The sequence below is a fragment of the Xiphias gladius genome, chromosome 2 (genome assembly GCF_016859285.1).
Source record: "Xiphias gladius isolate SHS-SW01 ecotype Sanya breed wild chromosome 2, ASM1685928v1, whole genome shotgun sequence".
NCBI classification, from domain to species: Eukaryota; Metazoa; Chordata; class Actinopteri; order Istiophoriformes; family Xiphiidae; genus Xiphias; species Xiphias gladius.
In genome coordinates, this window is record NC_053401.1 from 11,655,161 (window position 1) to 11,679,650 (window position 24,490).

General features: G+C 38.7%; 2 protein-coding genes across 4 annotated transcripts in view; one reads left to right on the forward strand and one right to left on the reverse strand.

The window, feature by feature from the left end:
• Nucleotides 1-8,673, forward strand: part of fgl2a (fibrinogen-like 2a) — a 10,010-nt gene extending 1,337 nt beyond the window's left edge. The window contains exons 2-5 of the mRNA XM_040143152.1: nucleotides 365-569; nucleotides 5,282-5,501; nucleotides 7,094-7,264; nucleotides 7,356-8,673. Of these exons, the coding sequence (XP_039999086.1) occupies nucleotides 365-569; nucleotides 5,282-5,501; nucleotides 7,094-7,264; nucleotides 7,356-7,671 (912 nt within the window). The 3' untranslated portion in view covers nucleotides 7,672-8,673. The remainder of the gene's footprint in view (nucleotides 1-364; nucleotides 570-5,281; nucleotides 5,502-7,093; nucleotides 7,265-7,355) is intronic.
• Nucleotides 1-11,447, reverse strand: part of ccdc146 (coiled-coil domain containing 146) — a 45,819-nt gene extending 34,372 nt beyond the window's left edge. For 2 of the 3 annotated variants that reach the window (XM_040143139.1, XM_040143120.1), the window contains exons 1-2: nucleotides 10,870-11,186; nucleotides 9,778-9,974 (exon numbers count right to left, since the gene is read on the reverse strand). In XM_040143139.1, the coding sequence (XP_039999073.1) occupies nucleotides 9,778-9,974; nucleotide 10,870 (198 nt within the window). In that variant the 5' untranslated portion in view covers nucleotides 10,871-11,186. Of the gene's footprint in view, nucleotides 1-9,777; nucleotides 9,975-10,869; nucleotides 11,187-11,380 lie in introns of those variants that run through there. The other variant, XM_040143130.1, reaches the window with a different exon arrangement.
• Between the last annotated feature and the right edge of the window lie 13,043 nt (nucleotides 11,448-24,490).

Consider the following 24,490-nt stretch of genomic DNA (forward strand, 5'->3'; position numbering starts at 1 on the left):
AGGTACAAAGTCACCTAAATATGCTCAGTTAAATGTGCCCAGGTGGAATGTAAACTGACCAAATGTTAAAAGACCAGTAAAGACCTACCTGGCACCAATTCACCAGGGAAAATTCCTGGTAATGTAAACAGGGTGGGGACTCAGCCTTAGACACCAGCCAAATGGCAGTAAATTTTGCTTTGTCTGGTAAGCTTGTTGATTCTCACAGCCACTTTGGCAGACGGCCAACCATCACTCAGACTCGTTTGTGTTCAAAAATTCAAATTGGTGGGTAAAACAATGAAGGAGACTGGTGACTTCAATAATCCACCTGCTTTGTATTCGGTACACAGAAATAATCCCCCCCCGCTCTGGCCCTTCCCAGGTGAAGCTGAATAGGATGTCAGCCAGCCTGCGCAATGCCAGGAGCCAGATCTCGACTCTGCATGGTCGTCTGGAGGGGCTCAACCTGCTCAACACGGACAACGTGCAGGCTATGGTGGACAGGCGGGTGGAGAACATCACTGGAGTGGTCAACAAGCTCAGGTCCACCTGCACCACGGAGTGTGCATTACAGAATACCCCTCAGTGTAAGCCTGCTTTTAGTAAGATTAGTTTAGAAACATTCTTTACTTTGTTTTTCGAATGCTCCAGTACTTCTCTCCCATATTTTATTTTCTATTCTATCTTACCTTGTCCTTCAAAAGCCCTCTCTATCTTCTCAGCTATTTATTATGTATGTGTTCTTTTAAGACCCAAAACCCCTTTGTCTGCTTTTTCTATTGTGTTATATTCTATTCTGTGTTATATTTATTCTATCTTTCCTATTTCAAAGATGTCTCTCTTCTTCTCTCCTCCTTTCATGCATTATTTGTAATCTCTGCGCATGATCAAGAAGCCTGTTCTCTATTCTTTTCAATTCCCACAAATTAACCACAGATGTTGTTATGTTAATGAAACTCCGGCAAACACCAAACACATCCAGCAGTTTGGAATGCTGTGAGGTGGATTTTCTGGCATAGGCTCTATCCAATCATGCCAAAGTGGACATGGCGACTTGTAATCACTACAAACAACCCAACCCTGGGTGGTCACCTTCACCCAATGAGGCCTGTCTTTCTGGGAAATGGGAAATGAAATTTTACAAGCTGACAATGACCTTCTCGACAACACACAATGGTTTGTTGCGAAATACCTTCTCCGTGACTAATAAGAATAACATTACGTAATTTGGGGAGATTTATATAATCAGGAGAAAAGGAATTTTCCATCACTTCTAAAAAAAAGATTCTGTAGTGAGGGTACCATACCTTCAAAAGCTTCCAAAGTCCACAAAATTACTGCAATAAAGCCTGTCTTCTCACTGTAGCCACAGCAAAAATTACCACAGCAAAATAGCTTAAGGTTGAGGTCATTGTGTACATGAGTGAAGCAATATGACAACTAGGGTCAAAGTGAGAATTCAAACTACCTCTTATGTAACTAATTCAAGTGCTTTGACATTGCACTACTACTCTCCATATGTAGAAACTCAAAAAGGAGAGGGAGAAAAGAGAGAGACAGATACTTGGCGCCTATAGCCCTACACAGTGTGAACATTGAAAAAATGAGCTCAAAGGGGAGTGGAATCTCATGATGGAAACCGTGCAAAAACTTATCAGCAGGGATTGCAAACTAGCTAAGCATAGCAGACATCCCACTTTATATTGATGTAAAAGCTTATTTGGATGAGGGCACAGTTGAAATGCGGGCCACTTTTCAGACTGAAACGGAATAATATCCTGATACTGCATGAGTGAATGTGACACTATATTGAGGCTTTTATGTGGAAAACGGATGTGAGCTTATTTCTAAGTAGATTAGCTGGGACAGTGGTGTGAAGGGAATACTAGCTTTTTCACTTCTGTGTTTTTTTTTCTCCCCTAAACTTGCCACTTTCTCCTTCAGACTTTCCTTCAGTTCCTGGTCCTTCTCTCGCATACATTTATCCTAAGCACATCGGTACTACATCTTCCCATTTCACTTCTTTTCTTCTCTGTTCCATGCTATTTTTAATTTATCTTCTCTTGCCCTAACTTTCCCTGTCTCTCTCTCTCTTTAATCCCCTTTCCCTGAGCCTTCCCTCCTCCTCTCCCCCTACCCCTCGCTCTTGCTCTGGAGGTCATGCTCTTGAGTGCTCGTTCCTGCATAAAAACAAGTAACTCTCATTATCTCTTGCCAACAACACAAGAAGTAATGTAGACAGCTTTTCCAACATTAGTCACGGATGGCATGCAGGGTCAGTAACACTTGTCTTTGTACATCAATCTGTCATGTTAAGCTCAAGAACTGGCAAATTAATTTTAAGTGAATCCAAAAGAAGTAGACACAAGACAGCTGTTGTTACATGAAAGTAAATCAAAGTCTAAAGATAAGAACTCTGTAGTTTCACAGCATTGGTATGGTAATGCTGTTGTTTTACTCAAGTGATTCTTCTGAATAAAAAACATTAAAAACTGATATAACTGAAAATGTTTTCCTTGTATAGCGATTCAGCCCCATTGTAGCACACAATGCGAGTTTTCTTAATTCTTCATCTCTCAAAAACCAATACCAGATGCTGAATTAATATGCCCTGTACTTGCTGTTAATACTACATAGTGAAAAAGGCCTTGAGTGAAAAATGTTTTCCGGTTGTTTATCACAATGTCAAAAGTGCTTAGTCAAGCAAAACATGGCTAAATGCTTCCCCTGACTCCTTAATAAACTATCCAGCTGCCAGATTGTAGCTCAATCATTAAATAATTGTTAAATAGATATTTGCACAAACAAAATCTAAATTCTGTTTTCATCCATTCAGACAGGCGAGCAGGCATAACATTTTTAGGGGACGTCATATGAGACGGATGTGTGTTTAAATCTAGATAGGAGCTGTGCTGATGGATCATAGGCAAGCAAATGTTAACTACTCACACATGCGCAAGGACTCAGAAACCAGCGACACTGGTAGAGCTCATTAAGCTACACTACAGTTCAAACAACATTTACGCTCAGTGGGTTTAGAAAAGGCATCTAAGGACACTAAAAAAAATACATTTTTCTAATTTGCCACCCCTTTATCCAAACTATTTTGTTCTAAGCTAAAAAATACAAAAGTTGATGAGGAACACATGGCAAATAAAAACACCAGCACATAGTACCCAGGAATTTTAGGCCAAGTGGGATTGCAAATTCAACATTGAACAGGACTAACAATACATTTATCAAGATGCTTTTATCACTCACAGCTCACTGCTCTTCTAAGAATTTATTTCACCCTCTTTGCCAACTCCCATCACTGCTGCAAGCACTAATCTTCACTTTCACTCTTGCAAGACGTATTGGGGCCTTGAGGTGAATGGACAGCAATTCAAGTTACTGTTCAGCTACATTAACTCAATTATAGACAAAGAGAATGGATGCGTAGTCCGCTACATTGTCAAGAATTACTTGTCTGCGATGCGGAGACGCAACTTCCTAAAGGAAGGGTGTTGTTTTTTGATGATGACAGTAGCATTCGATTTAAGTTGTTTTTGTGGGTAAAGATTACACTATCACTTTGGATAAATATTTCCTTCCATTACAGGCGCTAATTTTATGAGTACTGGTTGTCGAAGGGCATACTTCCTTGATAACACGGTTGTTTTCCTTTTGTGCCAATCATTTATCTGTCAAAAGTCCAACAAGCAATGTGATATTCAAGCAGTCAGCTGGTAAAGAAGTCATCTACAAAAGCATGTCAATCAATCCGTCATGGAGATTATTATAAGTTATGGAAGTTAATAAAAAAGCAGGCAGGCAAAGCAATCGGCTAGCCGATTCAACTCAACCACCAACAGGCAGACGGCCGATCAACAGTCATTAGGACATCAATAAGTGGCTGATATTAGAGATTTTTAGGTCAGGCACAGTGCCAGAGGCAGTGAGATCATGTGGCTCTTATCTGTATAGGGACACTGGCAGCCTGGTCAGACAGATGGGGACAAATGAGAGAGGGAGATGTGAAATGGAGAAACTACATTCACACACTTAAAGTGAAGGAGACTGAAAAAATGTACAGGTCAGTACTTCAAATGCCAAGTGCAGACAGAGCTGTCAACGTGACAAGGATAAATTTCAAACTCACACGCGACTCCCAGACCTCTTTCCATATGGAGTGATCAACCATCTGCAGCCATTTTGTGACAGGAAAATACAGTAGATGGTTATAGTGTCAAAGTAACCAAATACATAAATGGTGCTTTTATTTTTCGCACAATGTACTTGTTACAAATACCTACTCCTCATTTAATCGTGAGGGAAGAAAACTAAAGTCTAACCTTGCACTAATGCTACCAGGAAGTACTGCTCTCCACTCCACAAACACTATTCGGTCTAGACTTCTCCCTATACCTCAAGAAACCTGATTTTGGCCCTCTGTTCTCCTTATACCCACCCCTTCCTCTCAATATAATCTACTAAACCACTAAGCAGATTTAACAGTATGACAAAACTGTATCAGCAATGGAGAGCGTCAAAATCAGGAGGGGTCCACATGCTGCCTGCCCAATGTCAGGATGATTTAGGCCCCAGGTGCCGAATGTGCAGGGAGGGGGTACGCCTCTCTAATCCAGTTTTACACTTTCCCACGTTTTGACAAGTCTGTTCCTTTCAGTTCCCAAATGCTAACTGACAGGGGCTTTTGGACTTTGGTTTTGGGTTGGGTCAGTGGCCTGCAGTGCAGCACAGGGAACAGGAGCAAGAGGTACAGGAATAAGTGGGAAGGTATAAAAAGAAATGGGGCAAGAGATCTCAGAAAGTAGTGGAGTTGTATGAAATGTGCCTGTGGTGCAGCACAAGGGAAGGTAACCAACTTTTATCCTCTTACAGTGGACTTTCCTTTCACTAACTTTCTTTCATGTTGGAGTCCTCTCGTTCTCAATATGATTTTCAGATAATGGACACCATGCTGAGAAACAAAGGAATAGACTGGGATTTATTGAAATTATTACTGCTAGACAATATTCAGTAATATAAATGTTTTATGCTTCACGACATGCTGAAATTTAGTTGGATTCACACAAGGAATTGTTTTGTTAAGTCAAGGGGAACAGCCTGGTAGCAAAAGACATCTCATTCTCTTTTCCTTTTTTCTGTCTTCCCCAGCCTCAGGGGCTGTTTCTATTACAGTGTCTTGGTTGGGCAGAGAAAAGTGCCATAGAAAAGTGAAAAGATTATCGAATGTCTGTAACATCCTCTTAAAACTGCCCTCTCCACTTTTCTCTTTCTCCCTGTCTTCAAGCAGTCATCTTGGTCCCTCGGGACTGTTCAGACTACAATGTGCTGGAGATGAGGAAGAATGGAGTGTATCGTGTGACCCCTGATCCCCGCAATGGGACATTTGAGGTCTTCTGTGACATGGAGTCCTTTGGAGGTGGCTGGACTGTGATACAGCAACGGCTCAATGGGTCTGTTAGCTTCAACCGAACCTGGGCTGAGTATAAGAAGGGCTTTGGCAACCCCAGGTATTGGACTTCAATCCTTCCTAGGTCACTCTCAAAAATGTGATAGGGCTTTAGTCATCGTCAGCAGGGGACGGGGGGGGTCTATTGGAACCAAAGCCTACATTCAAGTCAATTTTTTTTATAGAGCCCAAAATCAAAACACAAATTTTACGATAAGAGCTTCTCTCCTTGGAACATTGATTTAGACTAAGCACTACAATTTTTAGATGACATTTCTGTAAACTCTAGGATGTTACTTTTACAGACAACTAGTAACAAACAGCTGGTGTTGTTAGGTCTTATTTTTTTTTTTTTTTTTTAAAAGGTTTGTTATATTGTATGGTTAATAAAAGATTTGGTTGGGGGATTTGTGGATTTGCAAATCACTGACAGTCAAAGTGTAGCTGCAAAAAAAAAAAAAAAAAAAAAAAAAAATCAAGATTTTCTGCCATCTGTATGCAGGACAAGAGGCTCAGATACGACATGGGTAACAGAGGATGGAAATTAATTATGACTACAAATCAAAGACTTTCTTGCATGGTGACCGTAGAGCCACTACCCCATATAAAGGGAAGTTGATGTTGTCTGGCACTGGAAAACCTTTAAAGGTGTTGGGGAAAAACAGCACTTAAGCAGGAGTCAGTGCAAAAAACATCCATTTATTAACAAAAACATTGGTGAAACACAGGCAAACCAAGGGAAGTTAAACAAAAAGCACTTAAAGGTTACGATGGGAAAAAAATAAACCATCTGTGGCCTTCCACCAAACTGCCAAACACTTTACTACAGGCAAGTGACTGGCCTTCTACCTTCTCCTAGCTAGAACCTACCATTTCCTCGGTAATCATGGGGGTGTGCTAGAAATGATAGAAAGCTTTCAGAGAATACGGAATAATAAACAAACCATTAATTGAAGATTCCTCTGTAACTGCTAACAATTATAACTTATTTATAGGCAGCCATGCACACCCATGAAGGCGACAACTTTAACATAAACTAATTTGCTACAGAACAGTTGTACCCCTCCTCCAACAACTTGAGAGGGCCCAGTCACTCACTCTTTAGAGGGCCTAACAATGCACACCTGTTCTCCATATCACTGATTGGTCACCACCTGTTTTCACCATCACTGACGGATTATCACGTTTAAAACAACAAAACCAACATACAGCATCTCAAATTTAACAGATCATAAACCTTTGGACTAAAATACATGATTTAATACAAAACAAAAGTTCAAATTTGGAGCAGTCTTTTCACAATGAATATAAGTTGTTTTAATACAGTACTTCTATTATAACTTGAATTCAAATTTCAGATCATTTTTCTACTTTCCGCTCTGTAGGAATACGTTTTATATGGGGAATAGCCATGGTTACCTCACTTACAGATGTAGTATTACCTCCTACTGAAAAAGTAATGTCTTCTCTCAGCCTTATTCTACTGTCAGACTACTCTCCCTTTGAATCTCCTCCTACCCTCTCTTCCCCTGTGGCGATACGTAAATTCAGTTTGAGTAACTCAAGTTTACAAGCATATGAGCTTGTTTATAAACTATCCCTCATTTTGTTCAGTTCTATCCCCTGATTCTTTTACCTTCTACTATCCTGCAGAGGGGAGTTCTGGTTGGGCAATGACCATATCCACTTGCTGACAAAAGCCAAAGACATGATTCTGCGTATTGAGCTGGAAGACTTTGAGGGTGTTCGGGAATATGCAAAGTACGACCAGTTCTATGTGGCCAATGAGTTCCTGCGCTACCGGCTGTCTGTCAGTGGATACAGGTACAATATTAGATGCCGTGCATGTATGCATGTGTGATCAAATATTCATAAGGGACGACAACATCTAATATATATTGTCATGTCATTGTAGTGGGACTGCTGGGAACGCCATCAGTTTCAACAAGCACTTCAACCATGACCAGAAGTTCTTCTCCACGCCTGACCGTGACAACGACATGTACCCCTCCGGAAACTGCGGTACCTACTATAGCTCTGGCTGGTGGTTTGATGCCTGCATGTCCGCCAACCTAAACGGGAAGTACTATCACAAGAGGTACAAAGGGGTCAGGAACGGGATCTTCTGGGGAACATGGCACAACATGTCAACAGAGTCCTACCCTACCAACTACAGGCAGGCCTTCAAAACTGTCAAGATGATGATACGGCCCAAGAACTATGCTCCTTAAGAGGAAAGGTAAATATTCATGAGTATAGTCTGATGGACAGACACAATCAAAGACAAAGAAAATGGAAGAACAAATAGACTCAGAAACTCATACACATGCGCATAGTCATGTATTTGCACACATTTATACATGCATACGTGCACAATGAAAAAGAATATAAGCCCTATTGCCCTATAAAAGTTTGGATGCAGTAATAACAAAAAGAATTGTGAAAGTAAATAACCGTGCTATTACTTTTTTTCTACTGTAGTGAGTGTGACCTTCAAAATGATGGATTAAAATTATAGTAATAAAGGACAATGGACTATGAACGATGATGGACTAATAAAAACTAAAAAAAAAACAACACACGTGCAGTGTAAAGGAAATCCTCCTACAGTGGCCATAATATTATACGGAGGGTTACCATCAGAAATTTTTCACTCTCTCCAATTTCTGTCCTGATGCCCCCTGCTACAATCAGGACACAGCACAGCACACAGTAGTAGTAAAAACTAATGAGCTATCGTTTTTCTCCACTCCAACTGGTTTCATAATTAAAAGCAGCAACTCAAGTAAGCTATATGAAAGTTGATGATACAGTTTTGGGTGACCAGAGTCAAACTGTTTAAAAAAAAGCAACAAAAAAAAATCTATAGGCAATGATACACAGCACTCTTTAGGCAGCAGTGACCAAGTAATAGCTTCTGTGTTGTTTATTTAATTACACTGGGACACGGTAACGTATCATCATTCTGTACAATATAAAACATCCCAGTACAAATATGTAGCCTGAGTTAAATTTTTATCGGGTCATTCCCTAGTACATTCTGCATTATGGATGTTTCAGTAAATTCTACGTGACAGCCGCTACAGAGCAGGACACTGCTGCAAGAAAAAACTGTTCAAATCGTTTTTTACCCATAGCTCTGGGAGCACTGAACTACTGCGCATCTCTTGATACAATAGACCAGTATTCATTACAAAAAAAAAAAAAAAAAATCCTCCCTGACCCACTGCTTGTACAATACCGCTGCCTAATGTTAGAAAACTGTATAGCATCATTTAATCCATTTTTTTACACACTGTGAATGGGAAGGAAAGAAATGTTTATCTTTAAGGATGTGTACAGTATTTATTTTATTTCATGAGGTTATGGTAGCTTTTATATAATACATAGGTCGTAAAGTACAAGGTCTAATGATTGTGGAGATTTGAGCAGTGACAAAGACTGCATAATTGTTACCATTCATAGTAATGTGTGTAGTAGTGTGTATTTGGAGCTTTGTGTGTGTCCAATATTGATCTTTTCTATCATTCATATTCAACTGTCATGCCAAAAGATATGCACTTTTCATATCAAAAAAAGAATAAAGGTCTAACTACATGGCTGTGTACTTTACAGTGTTTGGCAGTCCTAAATAATATTGATGCCTACTTTCAAGGCAGCTTCTGTATTGGAATTGGAATTCAATGAATGTATACAAAAATGTATACAATTTTAGCACGACTGTCCATGGGTATAAACTCTGAAATGGAGGGATGAGGTACTGCCTGTCCATTATAAATGGGTTAATGAGGTGTTTATTCAATAAAGCAACTCAAAAAAAAGAATGAATTCATATCAGCTTCACAGAAAATAAATGATCAAACTGTGGGCGTGTGAGTTTAATGTCTGTTTACTGTATGTGACGATCAAGTTAATAAAAAAGTATTGTGCTCATCCATGTGATGATTTTAAGTTCCAAGTATTCACTTTTGTTCAAACATTAAAAAACATTTAAAGTTTCATGGTAAACATTGTAAGGCACAGAAATCAATTTCCAGTACCAAGGTCTATTCTAAACAACAATTTAGCTAGAAAATAAAATTGTGAAGGATTTTTCCTTAAATACACTAGCAATGGTTGTTTGAACCATTGCTAGTGTATTTAACCAAGAGATGCATTAGATTCCTAGTGCACTGTATAATCTTTTGGAAGCATTCATAATCTTTTCTTGTACGATTTATGTAATTAGGGTAAATACGGTCAATGCAACTGCAAAATGTGGCGTTTGTCTTCTATTTGAAACCTCAGAAATGCCATTCACACAAAATATGACGTTTAGCAACATTTATGAGTCTTACCTCATCTAGGCACTGGAAAGCAGTACTAGCAGAAACATCAGTACTCGCAGAGGTCTTTTCTTCTGGGAGCGAAGCATCAGGTGCAAGGGCCAATAAAGGGGCTTCCTCCTCTGTTCTCTCCTCCTCCTCCTCATTTTCTTCCAACTCCACTTCTCCTTTACTGGGAGGCCTGCTATCCTGCTGCTCAGATAGATTCACTAATGACCCACCAAGTTATTGATAGGTATACATAGACAGGTAGATGATTGGAGGAAGGGAGATAGCAAGGATAGAAAGAACAATGCAGTTATTAAACAGGATGCATGGTAGGAGGATACTACACAAACATCAGCAATAGCAATAGGCTATGTGGGATGGATATCTGAAGATATACATGTAGATACTCTCTCTGAAGAGAAACAAATCCATTCCAAACGTTTGTAGTCTTAGTTTGTAGGCTACCTGTCCAAACCGGAAATACTAGCAAGTGCACACTGGTGCGGCAGAGTACTGGTACAGTTTCAGTATTTACAGTTGACTTTGAGGGACTGTAGTCTCTTTCCAAAACCAATAAATAGTAAATAATAATGATAATAATATGCTTGAATAAAGGCAGAGAACACAGAGGTCGAATCAGTTAAATATTGTGAAAATTGCGCTTTTATTCTGAAAATTCGAGTCGGAAGTCTTTGTATGACGGAAATCAAAATAAAGATAAGTTTTGTTTTTGTGACAATTCACCTCACAAACCCATTTTTGGTGGCATATTAATGACTATAGAAGAATAAAAGTCTTATAAAAACTAAAGTTCTTGCGACTTACATTATAATATATGCAATTGTTAAAAGTGAAGCGGTTTATCATCGTTAATAGTTGCACATGTAAATCACTGATGGAGCCCTTCTTGGACGTATGCATGGCAAAAAAACCCCACTTTTCTTATAAAATATCTCCAAATGGATGAAATGTGTGGTCAAACCGCTAAACATTATGCTTTGCCCACTTAAAACCTTTATAAAAGCTAACGAGTTAGCTATAAGTAACGTTAGTCGGCTTAATATTTATCTTGGTGTTGGCTAAACAAAGTAAAACAAATTCCTGCAAAATTCTTACTTTTGAGTATCTTGAGTTTCCGCGCACGTCTTCAAGACTCCGTCCCTTCGTCCCACAAAGCTACAAGACCATATGCCATGTCGTTTAATTACAGTTGATGTTAGCAAAACCCAATCACAGATTTATTTCTGGTTGGTTGAATGGCGTGTTGAGGTTACCATAACAACCACGCAATACGTCCCCGAGAACACTTCCCCAGCTTGCGAAATTTCTTCGCATCCGTTGTTTATATTTAGGCCATATTTATGTTTTGCTCCTTAAAGTTGCGCGTGGATAACATTCAAAGGTGTAAAAGATTTTTAAAAGTGTACTCTTCTCAATCCAAAATCTAATTTTACACTTGCAGCGACTGCACAGCAGATGGCGGTAAATAATAATTTACTGTTGACTTCCAGCACACAATCGTCATATATCATGCACTGGCCACACAGCGCAGCATCAAAGGCCAGCTGGTCGAATACGTTGAATGACTGAGCAATGGAAGCACTGACGTGTAAATGAACCGTCTGACCTGAATCCAAGGTGAAAGTGATAGTGAAGATGCAATCCTGCTGTTCCCCTGTTAGCTTATTTCCCACAGTGCACTCTGGGGTTGCCCATTAGCCCCCCCGCAACAGCTGCAGGGGTGTGTTATTTCAGCAGTGTATGTGTTAGCATGCCAACAGGGGTGTGCATACTATGTCTATGAAAGATACAGAGATCCTTTTAGGTTATTCCATCAACTTTAATAAGTAAAGTAGGACATAGACATGATATAACGCCTAAAAAAAATGCTGGGTGCCACCAAGCAAGAAGCACCTTTAGCCCACTCTGCTAATGGTATTGTCAGTCTTGAGTCTTTTGTCAGTTATGAATTGTGGGAAACGGCCTTTGACTGTGTATGTGATGTCAGGCACAGACAACACACACATATGGAAACAAACCCTAACTTTCTGTATTAATGCTTGCATGCACACATTCACAAGACCTTTCGGAGTTTAACTGGCATCATTACCGTAACGACTTTGTCTGTTATTCAGCTTCAATCCACTTTAACCATATCCGACCAACTGACAGTACACTCCCTTGTAATTTGCTTGTTTGGCGAAGGAGATATACTATTTTTGTGCACAAAGTCAACAGCTGAATGTATTAATTTTTCCAGCGGTTGCAGTTTGGCAGTTTGGCTTGACTTTCACTATAATTCAAGAAATTGGTGAAACATTGGAGACAGCATCAGCTCTCACTCACAACATTATAATGGTAGATCCAAATTTCATGCTGTTTTTCCATTGTTACCGGGTATGACTGAAAGAGGGGCAAGCCGAAGGGGAATGAAAGAACAAATTTGACTTCTGGCTCTCCAATTAATCCTGTCAATGATGTAGACCTAATTTTACCACCCCCTTGTTAAACTCAAACAAATCACCCAGCACTTTTATTAACTTTATCAATGCTTTTGGCAAAAGCCAGGTTTCCAAATAAACCTTGAACCCACCCCCCAAAAGTCTGGATATGCTAACTTCTAAATCATACGTTTATCTTTTGGTGAAAATATGCCCCTGATGTGTTCTTAATATTATCATTTTTGGCTAAATAAAACATAAGCCCAAGCTTTATAGCTTTTGGGAGTGCAACTTAGACTTGCAAAAGTATGTGTGAATAATAGAAGGAAGCTGAAAATTAAAATAAAGTGTGCTTGCTTCGGGTTATTTTTTGCGGTTGCTGAGTCAGTCATTGACAGAGTGCATTGACTGTACCATACTATAGTCCCAAAGTGGTGTTATACCCTTTCATCCCAGTAAATGATAATGCCTGTTGAATCAGTCACCAGGGCAGTTAGCATGGCTGAAACCTGGGATTAGAAAGATGTGAAAAGTTGATATCAGTGGTTATAATCCAATAATTGAGATTGTATATTTTCATTTTAGTTTAACTATGACTTGATTTATAGCTTTGCTTTTATGGTGATATAATTTATGCAATATATTTCCACATGTGATGAGGCGTAACCTGTTGTGTTCAGAATTCATCAGTTGGTGGAAACAGTGCAGAGATGTTGAACTTCCTGTATATGGTGAAACAGTGAGTGAAAACGAGTATTCAAAATATGGATATCCACCTTCTAAGAATGTGAAATGGACTCTGAAAAAATGATTGCTGATAGCAACAGAAAACACAGTATTGATTATAACCCAGCTACTATCATATATGTTATAGCAACTATTAATCACTATAAGGGTATAGATTTTAGGGGTAGCAATACTGTGCTGCTACAGTGGTTTTGTGAAGTCTGTGTAAAAGCAGGTCGACTACCACAGTTTCACAGTGTGTGTGTGTGTGTGTGTGTGTGTGTGTGTGTGTGTGTGTGTGTGTGTGTGTGTGTGTGTGTGTGTGTGTATCTGCGTGTTAGCTCACTAGCTTCTGCATAAGCCAGACCTTTGGAAAAAGTTATTGTACCTCCAGAGTGCAGTATCCAGATCACTGTTTTACTGCTTTATTGTAGTCACAACAAACGAAACTTGGGGATTGGGGGTATTTTGCAACCCCGTACACCCCCAGGTTCCTTTCTTTCATGTGTGATTGGGTGTTGGGACACTGTTTTAAGTGTCCTAATTATCAAACACTCACACTCACTCACAGACACACACACGCACACACACACACACACACACACACACACACACACGCACAATGAGCAGTGTTATTTTTCCATACACGTAATCTGCTGGTACAATTTCTCTTGTCAATGACTCGGTCCTTCAGACAAAACATCTGGAGACAGTATATAAACAGATGTTTAAAGTCTCTTAAAACCTTGAAACCAGCTTTTATGGATGCTCGAACCGAATCATCTGTGCAAGTGACTGTCTTTGAGAGATCCTTTCGTTATATTCAAAGATAGACTGGGTTATAACAATAAATGAGACAGCGTGAAATGTTATGATTACTATTAATTTGTTTCAACAGAGGGATAGAAACAAGAACCTTAATCCAACTCCTCATTGTCCTCAACGTTTGATTAAATTTCATACTGCTGTGCAAATATTTCGTAGTTTCGTGGACTACCTAAAACATAAATGACTGAGAAATTGTGAGGTGCTTTTGGCAAACTCTGGGTCTGATGTCATTCTTCAGTGTGAGTCCAGTGCATTATTTCACAGTGTCTCAGTGGGCAGACTGGAGGCCCGTGGCCCTTTTACTGTAAAGCAGACTGTAAGACCCCCCTACAGCTTGAACTCCAAAAATCAGTAGACAGCCGTGTCATTGTTTTCAGTATCTACATGTATGCCTCCAAAAAATGTCAACTAAAACCATATGTGTGAGCCAGTAACAGCTGTGCACTGTTTCCGAAGAGTATCTCAACTCATTTGGATCAAATGCGGATCTTTGAAGAGTGTCTCACTCATCAATAACTTGAGCAGAAGTTGTTTGTATTCAATATGTTAGGAAGTGATAAATGTTTTAGGCACTGGGATACAAAGTCGCAGGATCTTGAATCCAACGAATGATGTAGAATAGAAGGTATTTTAGGCAGAGGAATATACTGTGTTGCACTCTAATATATCATATTAGACTGTAGAGCACGTTGTCATTTTGCTGTCTTTAATTTTGAATACATAATAAGTGCCTATTTTGTTTTGCATCATATCAAACAGATACACAGTTGTATCATATACCACGCAGGATGTTTCAAAACATGTGAGTTAATCACACTTTCAACCTGCTAGACTGTTTTACTTGTTTTTTATAGGATGATTTTCCTTTCAGTGCTATGAAAACTACACCTGATCTAAATATGTGTGTCTGTATGTGTCTGTTTGTGTGCTTTTAAAAAAATGTGTTTTTAGGTGCACATTCCTTGGCTGACAATAGATATTTGATGTTTTCATACCTTCATCTCAAGGGTATGTACCAAATCCAAATATATTAATTTTATTCCATTGTATGGTCATTTTTATGCTATTTTTGCAGTCTGTAGCGGTGTGCTAAAAGAAATATGAGAGTGAAGAGGTACAACATACAATCAAGATCCAGAAGTACGTAAATGTTGATAAAGTTTCACTAAAGAACTTTTTTGTTTGTGCAGTGAGTGGACACATAAGGATTCACAATGGTATCAGTTTTACTAGGCATATTTGTCCTGATGTGGAGACCAAATAAATTTAAAGGCCTATTCTCTTCTTTCTAACTTTGATGTGGTCTTTGCTGTTATTTTACGGAGCTTCAGCATTTTCCTTACAAGGCCTTATACATTTCTGAGGGAAGGTACATGTGGTGCTGCTCATATAACATGTAACTGTAACTGTGGCTAGCCTTTGCACCAGACTGATGTTCAATAAAATGAAATAAAATTGCCAACTACTGCATCGATACATGCTAGGAATAACCTGAAATGAAGTGGACGTTTACTTCAGCTTTTTCAGCTGGGGTTTTATTAAGCACTTTTAGCCTAAGGGCCACTTTACTGTTGTTTGATGTTGTAGATTGTTAGTATTATCTTTACGCTATGTTTTTAACATCAGTAATTTTGTGTTTTGGATTTCTATCATGTCCCCAAAAATGGATGTTTCTGCTGCCAAACAAATTTCTCTCTCTGAGATAATCAAGTTTACCCCGACTTTTTACACTTGAAACAATGACTGTGTTTATACTCAGTCTATATAAATGTTAATTCCTTTAAAAAAAAAATTAATGGGGAGAAAGATCTTTAAAAGATAACTACAAATAATTTGTGGAGAAAAAAATGCCAGCCTAACTCTAAATGCTAAATGAAAGTCTGAATCAACTTTAGTAAATGCTTTTCACCTTGAATGCCCAGTCTAATTATACTTTACTGGAACCTCCTGAATCACTGTCTTTGTTCACTCTCATGATTTTGGATTGTAACCAGTAAAACAAAGTAGAGCCATGAGTGGCAAAGAAAGTGGATTTCATCCCAGGGTAAAAAAAAAAACACAGTTATAAATCCTTGCTTGTATCTTGAATAGATTGAAAAGTGGTGGCTGAGCGAATTTGTTAATTGCAGGCATGTGACCCTCCATGACCTCTGAGGTGGAATTTGTCCAAGGACACCCTGCAAATGTCCAGGGGGATTAGACTGAGTATTACCACCACCTTCTTGTTTCCATTGAGGAAAGGTTCTGTATCTTTTTTACTGCCCTGCACAAAACTTTCATCACATTCCATGGTCAAGGATTGGGGGAAATAAGAGCAACAAAAAGAGGTCACACAGGTCACATTAGCTTATTTAAGAGAGGTTGAATGTTGAATCCAAATAAACAGACCGGGTCAGGTTGGCTTATCCCTCACAGGTGATGACTCAGTTTGACTTGATTCTCACGCAGACAGACTCAAGTTTACATAAACAACTTTCAGTTTGGTTTAGACTTCACCAAAGTCAATCTGGGGGCCACTGTGGACACTTTTTTCAGAGGAGATTGACTTCCCTCACATCTTGTCCATATCACATCACATTATTCAAACTAGCATCCTACCAGAATATTACTGGACATATCTAAAGGGCCACTAACGATACAGCCATAAAACCTGAGGTTTGAAGCTCACATCAGACCTTTATTGCATCTCATCTTCTATGGTTTTCCTCTCAGCTGCCATGCGCTGCTGGACACAGTCTAGTAGTAAAAACAGTTTTTAAAAAAATGAATAAAAACGTTATACAAATAGAATGTGTGCTAAAGGCACATATACATTGTGGTGGAAAGTTAAGTACATTTACTAAGTACTGTACTTAGTATATCCATTTTGTGCTATTTCTTCTCTACTAAATTTCAGAAGCAAATATTGTACTCTTTACTCCACTGCATTTATTTGACAATTATACTTTTCAGAATATTATTTTAAATTAAAAACATATACTAAGTTTATAGAATAATACGCATTGTTAAAGGTACTATTGGTAAGTTTTCTCTGCTGCTGAATGTGGTTTCTTGCTGGGAGCCGGGGGTGTGATGGTCACTTACCTAGAGCTTCATCATTGCATTTATAAGACAAGAGATTATAATACACCCTCTGAGCAGATCTACTTCTTCAGGGCAGACTGGACACTATAGTGACTTGCTAGGCCTGGCCAGTGCTAGCTGGTTAGCATGCTAAGTTCAGTAGAAGAAAAGAATTGATAGAAATAGAACCAAAACAAGAGTTAATATTGGCATTACTTTCCACCGCTGGAGACAGCTCTTGGCGAATAAAGGAACGTACTTTGATGCTGAACTTGCAATGTTTCTTCTAGACTGGTAAGTAAACACGCGTTAATGCTAACAATGCATTTGCATAGCAAAACTTACATATAGCTCCTTTAAAGATGAAACCAGTTGTCCCCAAGCCTTTTGGCATGTGACATTTAGATAAAAATTTTCCAATGTCCTTATGACTATACAAAAAGCAAAATTAGAGAAAAGTCCCAAAATCAATGCAAATTAAACTAATTAAAATAGAAATGCCCATTAAACATCTCACAACCCCTCAGATTTATCTTGTGACTGTTTGCAGGAGGCCTCACCCCTACTATAGGCTGGGAGCCACAGGACTTAAGTATTTTTACATGATTCTATTGGTATCACTTAAATATAGAACACTTCCAACCATGTGTATGTGTCACTGCCTTTTCATATCTTTACCTACAGCACAATACATGAATTAATAGACTACACAACAGAGAGAAAAAAGCTATTGGAAAACAGAGACATGCATGCATGTTCACCACAGAGGCGATTTAATCACCTACAAAACATCTGTAGCTGACCCATCCCTGAGGGTATTAACCTATTTTATTGGTAACACTGGAATGTCTAGTGAGAGGAGAAAAGAAAGAAAGAAAGATACACCATATGATGTCTGTCTGTGTAATGTAACTTGATTTTTCTGAGAGTTGCAAATTGCCTGTTGAGAAGGATGGAAACTATTAACGTCATCTGTTCACCAGATCCAGAGGATAGCCTCCCATTTACATACATGCTGGCTTTGTGAGCGAGTGTGTGTGTGTGTGTGTGTGTGTGTGTGTGTGTGTGTGTGTGTGTGTGTGTGTGTGTGTGTGTGTGCGTGTGTGCCTGTGTGTGTGTGTGCCTGTGTGTGTGTGTGTGTGTGTTTGTTTAAATGTGTTCGCTCCCCACAGATCCAGGGAGGGATCCTCCAGGGCCGCCTGGCTTCCTTCCCTTTCATCCCAGCCACAGTCATCCACAGCAAGCCACATCCTTGCAAATGCTGACCTCAAAGGTTAAGATGGTTAGGACTACAGAACATCCAGCAAACAAATCGTCTTCCACTTTCTTCGTTTAATTTTCTTCTTGTGCTTGTATTTTGATCCATTTCAACCATATATTCTATCTTTTTGCTATTTCTTATATTTTATCTTCTATCCTATATTTCTCTCTTTTTCTGTGTTCTCTGCACCTGAACATGTCACTTTTTCTCATCATTCTTTCTCCATTTCTCTCTCTATCTCTCTCTCTCTCTCACACACACACACACACACACACACACACACACACAAACACGCCACATCTGGTAAACACTGTCATTTGTCACCACTAATAAATGATAGCAGCAAACACTGAGGGAAAAGTTAGACATTTCATATTTCTGGTGTGGCTATATGAGGCGCATTAAAAACCCATGTTGTCTAAAGTTTCCTATTGGAAAACTAGTGTTCTCTGTTATGGAAATATTTGTGTTGAGCACAGTTGCCCCACGATGACACAGTAATAGGTCCTATTAAATTAAATCATATGGTTCAAAATGAAGTTTTTCAGTAGAGTGGCATTAATCAATCCAAAGAAGCTGTAAACACAGGATTTAATATTATCATTTGAAAGGGTGATTGTGTTAGCAAAGAGCCTATTTACATACCCAGCAGATGCAAAGCAACATTAACATTCATTCGGAGCTGTTTCTCTGGCCAGATAACAAATGTAAAGTCCAATATTCACTTTCCTGTTAACTCCATTTTGGCCTACGCACCCTCCTGGAAAAAAAGTATGACGCTTTAGCTGCTAAATGCTCCGTCATGTCAACCAGCTAATTGCTAACTGTGCCTGTCTGCCATTTGGTATCATGCAGGTACCGCACAGTGGGTTTCTTGTGGCTTTTTTGCTGAAAACAACTGCCTGCTGCAACTGAAAACAAGTAAGAGCAGTGAGAGTGAACAAAACATTATGGGTCAGAAAACAAAAATAATGAACTGAATGATGCTAAGATGCTCCATAGAGCTGAGAGGTCGGGGATAAATCTTTGTGGGTTCATCACTAAGCGTGACCCTTTTCACATAAATATGGTTATGTGGTCCATTTTTAGTATGAAGATATTGAATTTATAGCTTCTGTAAAGAAATGGTACTGCATGAAATGTGTATGTTTGTCTCTGCAAAAAGGGCCTCGGCCTACATTGCTTGAGCTTAACATTTAAAGGTATATATACCTAGATATTGTTGTACATTAAACTGTTATACTTTCATATGATTATTATTTAGTGTATGAAAACATTTTCATGGAAGCACAGCATCTTCTTCTGGAATCACATCATATGAAATCCTGTTTTGTGCCTAACAAAAAAACAATATACATCTCGCCAGTCATCTGTTCTCTTTTGTTTATGACAATTGTTTTAATTTCTCAAATAAAAAAGAATTGATAGTGATAGTGAGATTGTCATGTTAAATTGTTACAGAATATACCTTTAAACCTAACACATTTTAAACAAGAAAGTTAACCAAGTCGCACATCTGTCAGGCAATCAGAGTAACAATGTGCTGTAAACAAAATCGTTTATGCTCATAAATTTTCACTTTCCCCGCTAAATGTTGAACAACCTTCTTCAAATTATTTTACATGAAAAAACCCCTCAAACTTTTCTTTCTTCTTTTCCTTAGTTTCATTTTTTATTTGACTAAATGCACAAACCACAGAAAGATTATAATTTTCCATGGTTGGTGGTGCCATCTTGAGGAAGGCACATTTAGTTTTTATTGCATGATAGGCTATATCCACAATTTATTTTTTGTGTGTGTATGTGTTTTTTGTTTTTTTTTCCTGTCTGTGGTCAGAAAAAGGCTGGAAATTTTCTATGTTGTATGGAGAGTTTTCTGTTTTGTCCTCAGGGAGTAGCCTACACCCCAAAACCAAAATTACATAGTAGGGATCTCCGACTGAGGTAGAGGGAGGGAATATGCAACTACAAGGATGCAAACGTTTGACCGTCAAAGAACAGTTAATCTCCTTTAAACATTTTATATTCAAGAAAGACACAATCTGAAAGATTTGAAAACAGCCCCCTTCTATTTAGGCAAGAGACAAACTTAACAGAAGAACAAACAAACAAAAGAAATGTGTGTGTGCCTGCAAGTCTGTTCAGAGACCAGACAGAGGTCATGACTCACTCCCTCTCTGTCTGCAAGGTCTCAGTGAAGCATTAGAGTCTACAGACCCCCCCCCCCAACAGCAACCCAGTCCTTCGATTCCCAAATCCTCCAGACTCTACTAATTACTGGTCAGCTTCTGTGAGGTCTTAAATCCTCTCCAAGTGATGAAAAAGGGAACAGAGGCGCAGACCTGCTACTGGATGAGGTGATGACCAGCTTGAGTAAAGAAAGTGAAAGAGACAGAATAACGTTGAAGGAACAAACTTGTTTAAAAACATAGCTAATGACACAATTAATTCTATGAGTAAGTCAACAAATTAACACGCACTCAGTAAAGGTGAACGAAGCGGAGCAGAGGCACGTAGCTCCCGGGTCAGCTACAGGCATTCTTGGTGACCTTTGAACCCTCATTCAGCTGTGTGGTACATCAGCCAGTGCTTGAGCATGCACTGTCTGTGCAGTGTGCAACACAACATGCATGTATGCACACAAAAATGCATATAGGCTTTCCTTCGAATACACAATCAGCACACAATATAATAGGCAGTGAAAATAAATCAAAAACAAATCTGGCACTGCTTTTTGGACATTAAAATTCCTGGTGGAACACCTGTTAAATACTATATGTACCAATTTTTCATAGTAAACTTTGTGTCACACTCCTTTGCTTTGCTTTGCTAATTAGCACTAGTTGGTGAAACACTTTTTTTCACTCAATTACTGTCCAGTTTATTTTAGTTTGTACCTTTACATTGCTGTCACCCCACGCTCTGTGAAACTAAACTCAAAAGGTGTCCTAAGGGCAAAAAGTACATGCTTATCTGTAATTTGAGTCTCAAAGTTATAAAATTACATTATGCATCCGTGAACCCTTTACGGTAGCAGCTGTATACAGTTTATACAGCTAAGTGATTGAGCTCTGTGACCAAAACTCCAGAGGTTATAAAATTTAACCGTGTGCATATTTGTGTGTGTTTTTGTGTTTTCACAAACTCAGTTAAATATAGCAAGACTTGATTTTTGATGAAAACCCTGGAACAAAAGACTCTTGAGACCGTGGGACCCATTCCTGTGATCGGTGTAAAACAGATTTTCTTCATAGATCTTCTATAGAAACACATGAACCCTTTGGAGAATGGACTTTCTGGAAACGGTTTAGTTCACAGACTTTTTGGGTTGCAGCCTTACAAAACTGAACAGTGATTATGTCTATTATGCCTCTATAGAGGTGGAGACATTGTATAACTTACATTTTTTATAGGGTTGTTTAACTACTGCTGCACTTTTTAACTAACCCTGCGAAAGACTGTTGTGCAAAACAAGCCTTTACCCTCTTTTACTTATTTGAGGCTCATGCATTTTTTTTAGTTTTGTGACACAGGACTGAACAAAAAAAATATTGGACAATGGTGTCTTTGTTCAACCATGATGAAAAAAATGATGTTTGCAAAAACAAAACCAACTGTAGATTCCTTCACTTCAGTTCTCTACTGTAGACTTGTCTCTCCCTGTTCCTCTTTGTACTGCTCTCCATCACTATGCATGGAAACTTGTGTGCTGTCATCATTGCAACCTTTGACCAATTACCTGCTCTCATATGAGGCTTTGATGGACCACAAATATGGAGGCATGTATATTTCTGTATAAAGGACTGTGAGCACAGAGAGCAGCACTCCCAGTGAGTTAGGTGTAGTGGGACTTTGGTCTACAAAACAGGATTCAGCGGAGGCTGAGAAGGAGTTGCTGCAACAAGTTGAAAACATTAGTTAAATCTTTCAAGTCATCTGTAGCAGGGAGGAGGTGAAATCTGAAGAACTATTCAAAACTCCCCAATTGCCATCAGCTTGGAACAGATTCCTTAACTTCTTCACATGTGTATCAAAGAGGAAGAATATGAAAAAAGATAAGAAAAAGGGGACTATTACAGTTGAGATATGAAATATTAAGGAACATCGCATTGTTTTTTCAAAAGCATAGTACCCAGTTTTACATGGTTATGGGTGGATCAGCTGTGGGGGCACAAAATGACAGGCAGCCTTGATTGTCAGCCCTCAAAGAGCTTCCCCCTGTAATGGTCACATTGGAAATGGTGGACTTTCATGAAACAATTAAGTGAAATTAATGACAAAAAAAAACAAGGGGTAAGAAAGGTGGGAGAAAAAGGTGGAGGATGAAATGTAGAAGGATTCCTGACAGTGCAGGAGGAAAGTTGGAGTTAAAGAAGGGGATGCCAAGAAGGAGAAGACAAAAAGCTCACAAAAAGGATGAGAGTGACAAAAAGGATAAAGAAAAGGAAAAGGGATCTGAGTAGAATCTTTTCTGGACTGTACAAATGGAAAGTTTGGATGAGGGAAAGGAGTAGGGGAAGAGATGGTAGAGATGAAAAGAAGGGATGTGGGTAGAATGAATGGTTTTGGTGACGTTTGGATGAGTGAGGAAGACTGTAGAATAGCGGTGTATCTTGATACTTTTAAATTATGCCTTCCATGTAACGAGCTGCAGTATCCAGTTTGGCTTGATACAGACATGCTCAAAGAAAATATAATCAATCTGCTTCTCTAATCTACTCACTCCATTACTGACAACCCAGTCATCTCTAAGTTATTCCAAGTGATTGTGTATTAAAAATAAAGTTGTTCCGTGCTTATATTTACAACAGTAATGAATGATTTGTAGGCAATAAAACACCATGAACAAATTCCTTTTACGGCTTCTGCAGATTTCTTTTTTCCCCTAACACAGATTTGGATGATTATGATGATTATGTTCGATCGCTATTTTCAATGATAATTGCCACTGTTTTTTTTTTTAATTAATAATTTCCAAAAATGTCCACGCATGTGATAACACTAACTAAATTTAAGGTATGGTGAAGGTTGGGCAGCAAAAAGTGCTTGGTTGCAGCGATCGAAAGAGCCTAATCACAGTTAAGCACATTCTTAAATATGCATAGATTTGTGTGTATGTGGTGGTCCACTATTGTGTGACAGCTGTTATAAACAGCTGGCACATTAATAAATGGCCCACAGACTGGCACAGCTTCAGAGCACTGTGACACACTACAGCCCCTATTAGCGGTTGAGGTTTATGGTGCTGTTGTCCTATTAAAATCACAAACTGAAGCTTTTGATTGAAAACTGGGGACTCTATAAAAGATCAAATTAAAGAAACATGCAGTTAAACAGATGTAAAATTTTGCTTTCAAAGTGAGCAGCCATCACAAAGCTGCAAAAGAAATTAAGAGACACTGAGAGTGGTGTCCATTTGCAGAAAAGGTTAAAGATAGATTTCTTCTTGTGGCAAAAGTTAAGAGAGAATAAGCATTATTTTACTGGATCGATAACACGACAACTGACCTTCAAGTAAGAAGAAAAAGCAAGAAAATGTAGTTTGTGGTCTTTCATTGTCCTTTGTGTAAACAGCACTGGAGTGCTAAGAAATATCTTCCAGGGTTAGTCATGTTTGGTTTTCATTAATGAGACATTACACTTTTCCAAAATATCAAACATATTTTTGTTATTTTATTATATATTACAGAGAAGCTGGTTGCATTTGCAAATAATTCCTTTCACTGATGTTTGGGAAATTCTGGTAAATACACGTCATGCAATGTGAGATAACTTCAACAACAAATAATTTTGGTTGTCCAGGGCAGTAACACAGAACGCGAGGGAGTTTGGACTGTTAGCAGCATTAGCAGGCTAGTATATGCATTATGTGTATGTGATTTATTATTATGGTGACACCTGGACACGATTTTGTGTGTGTTCTTTAATTTTCATTCCTGCAAGTCAGCACAGATGAATCATAACCAAGTTGTTGGGGCAACAGAGATGCAGCAAAGCTTGAGCGACATAACTTTGAGTAGACATTTGGGTTGGAAAAGGGGGTAAACCGAAGCAGATAGTGGTTTGTATGGAGTGAAATTGTAATGGAAAAGTACTGGTAATGGTGAAAGTTGCTATCAAAGCTTTTATTATTTTACTGCCAAATCGCAGCTAGTACAGAAAGAAAAACACATCAAAAATTTGATTTTCAAATTTCATTTTATGACTTGATTTCAGCAATGTACCTCAGCTGGAGGAAAATAAGATTGACAACTGTCGTCCTTTGAGCAGCAAAAAAAAAGGTCACAATTAAAAAAAATCACAGGCTTCAATCTTAATATTAGGCTAGCAGTCCAGTCAGGCTAGCCAGACTGGACTAGAGATTTTAAATGCACACCTACTATACACAAAGCAGGATTCAGCTTTTAGTTCCCAATAA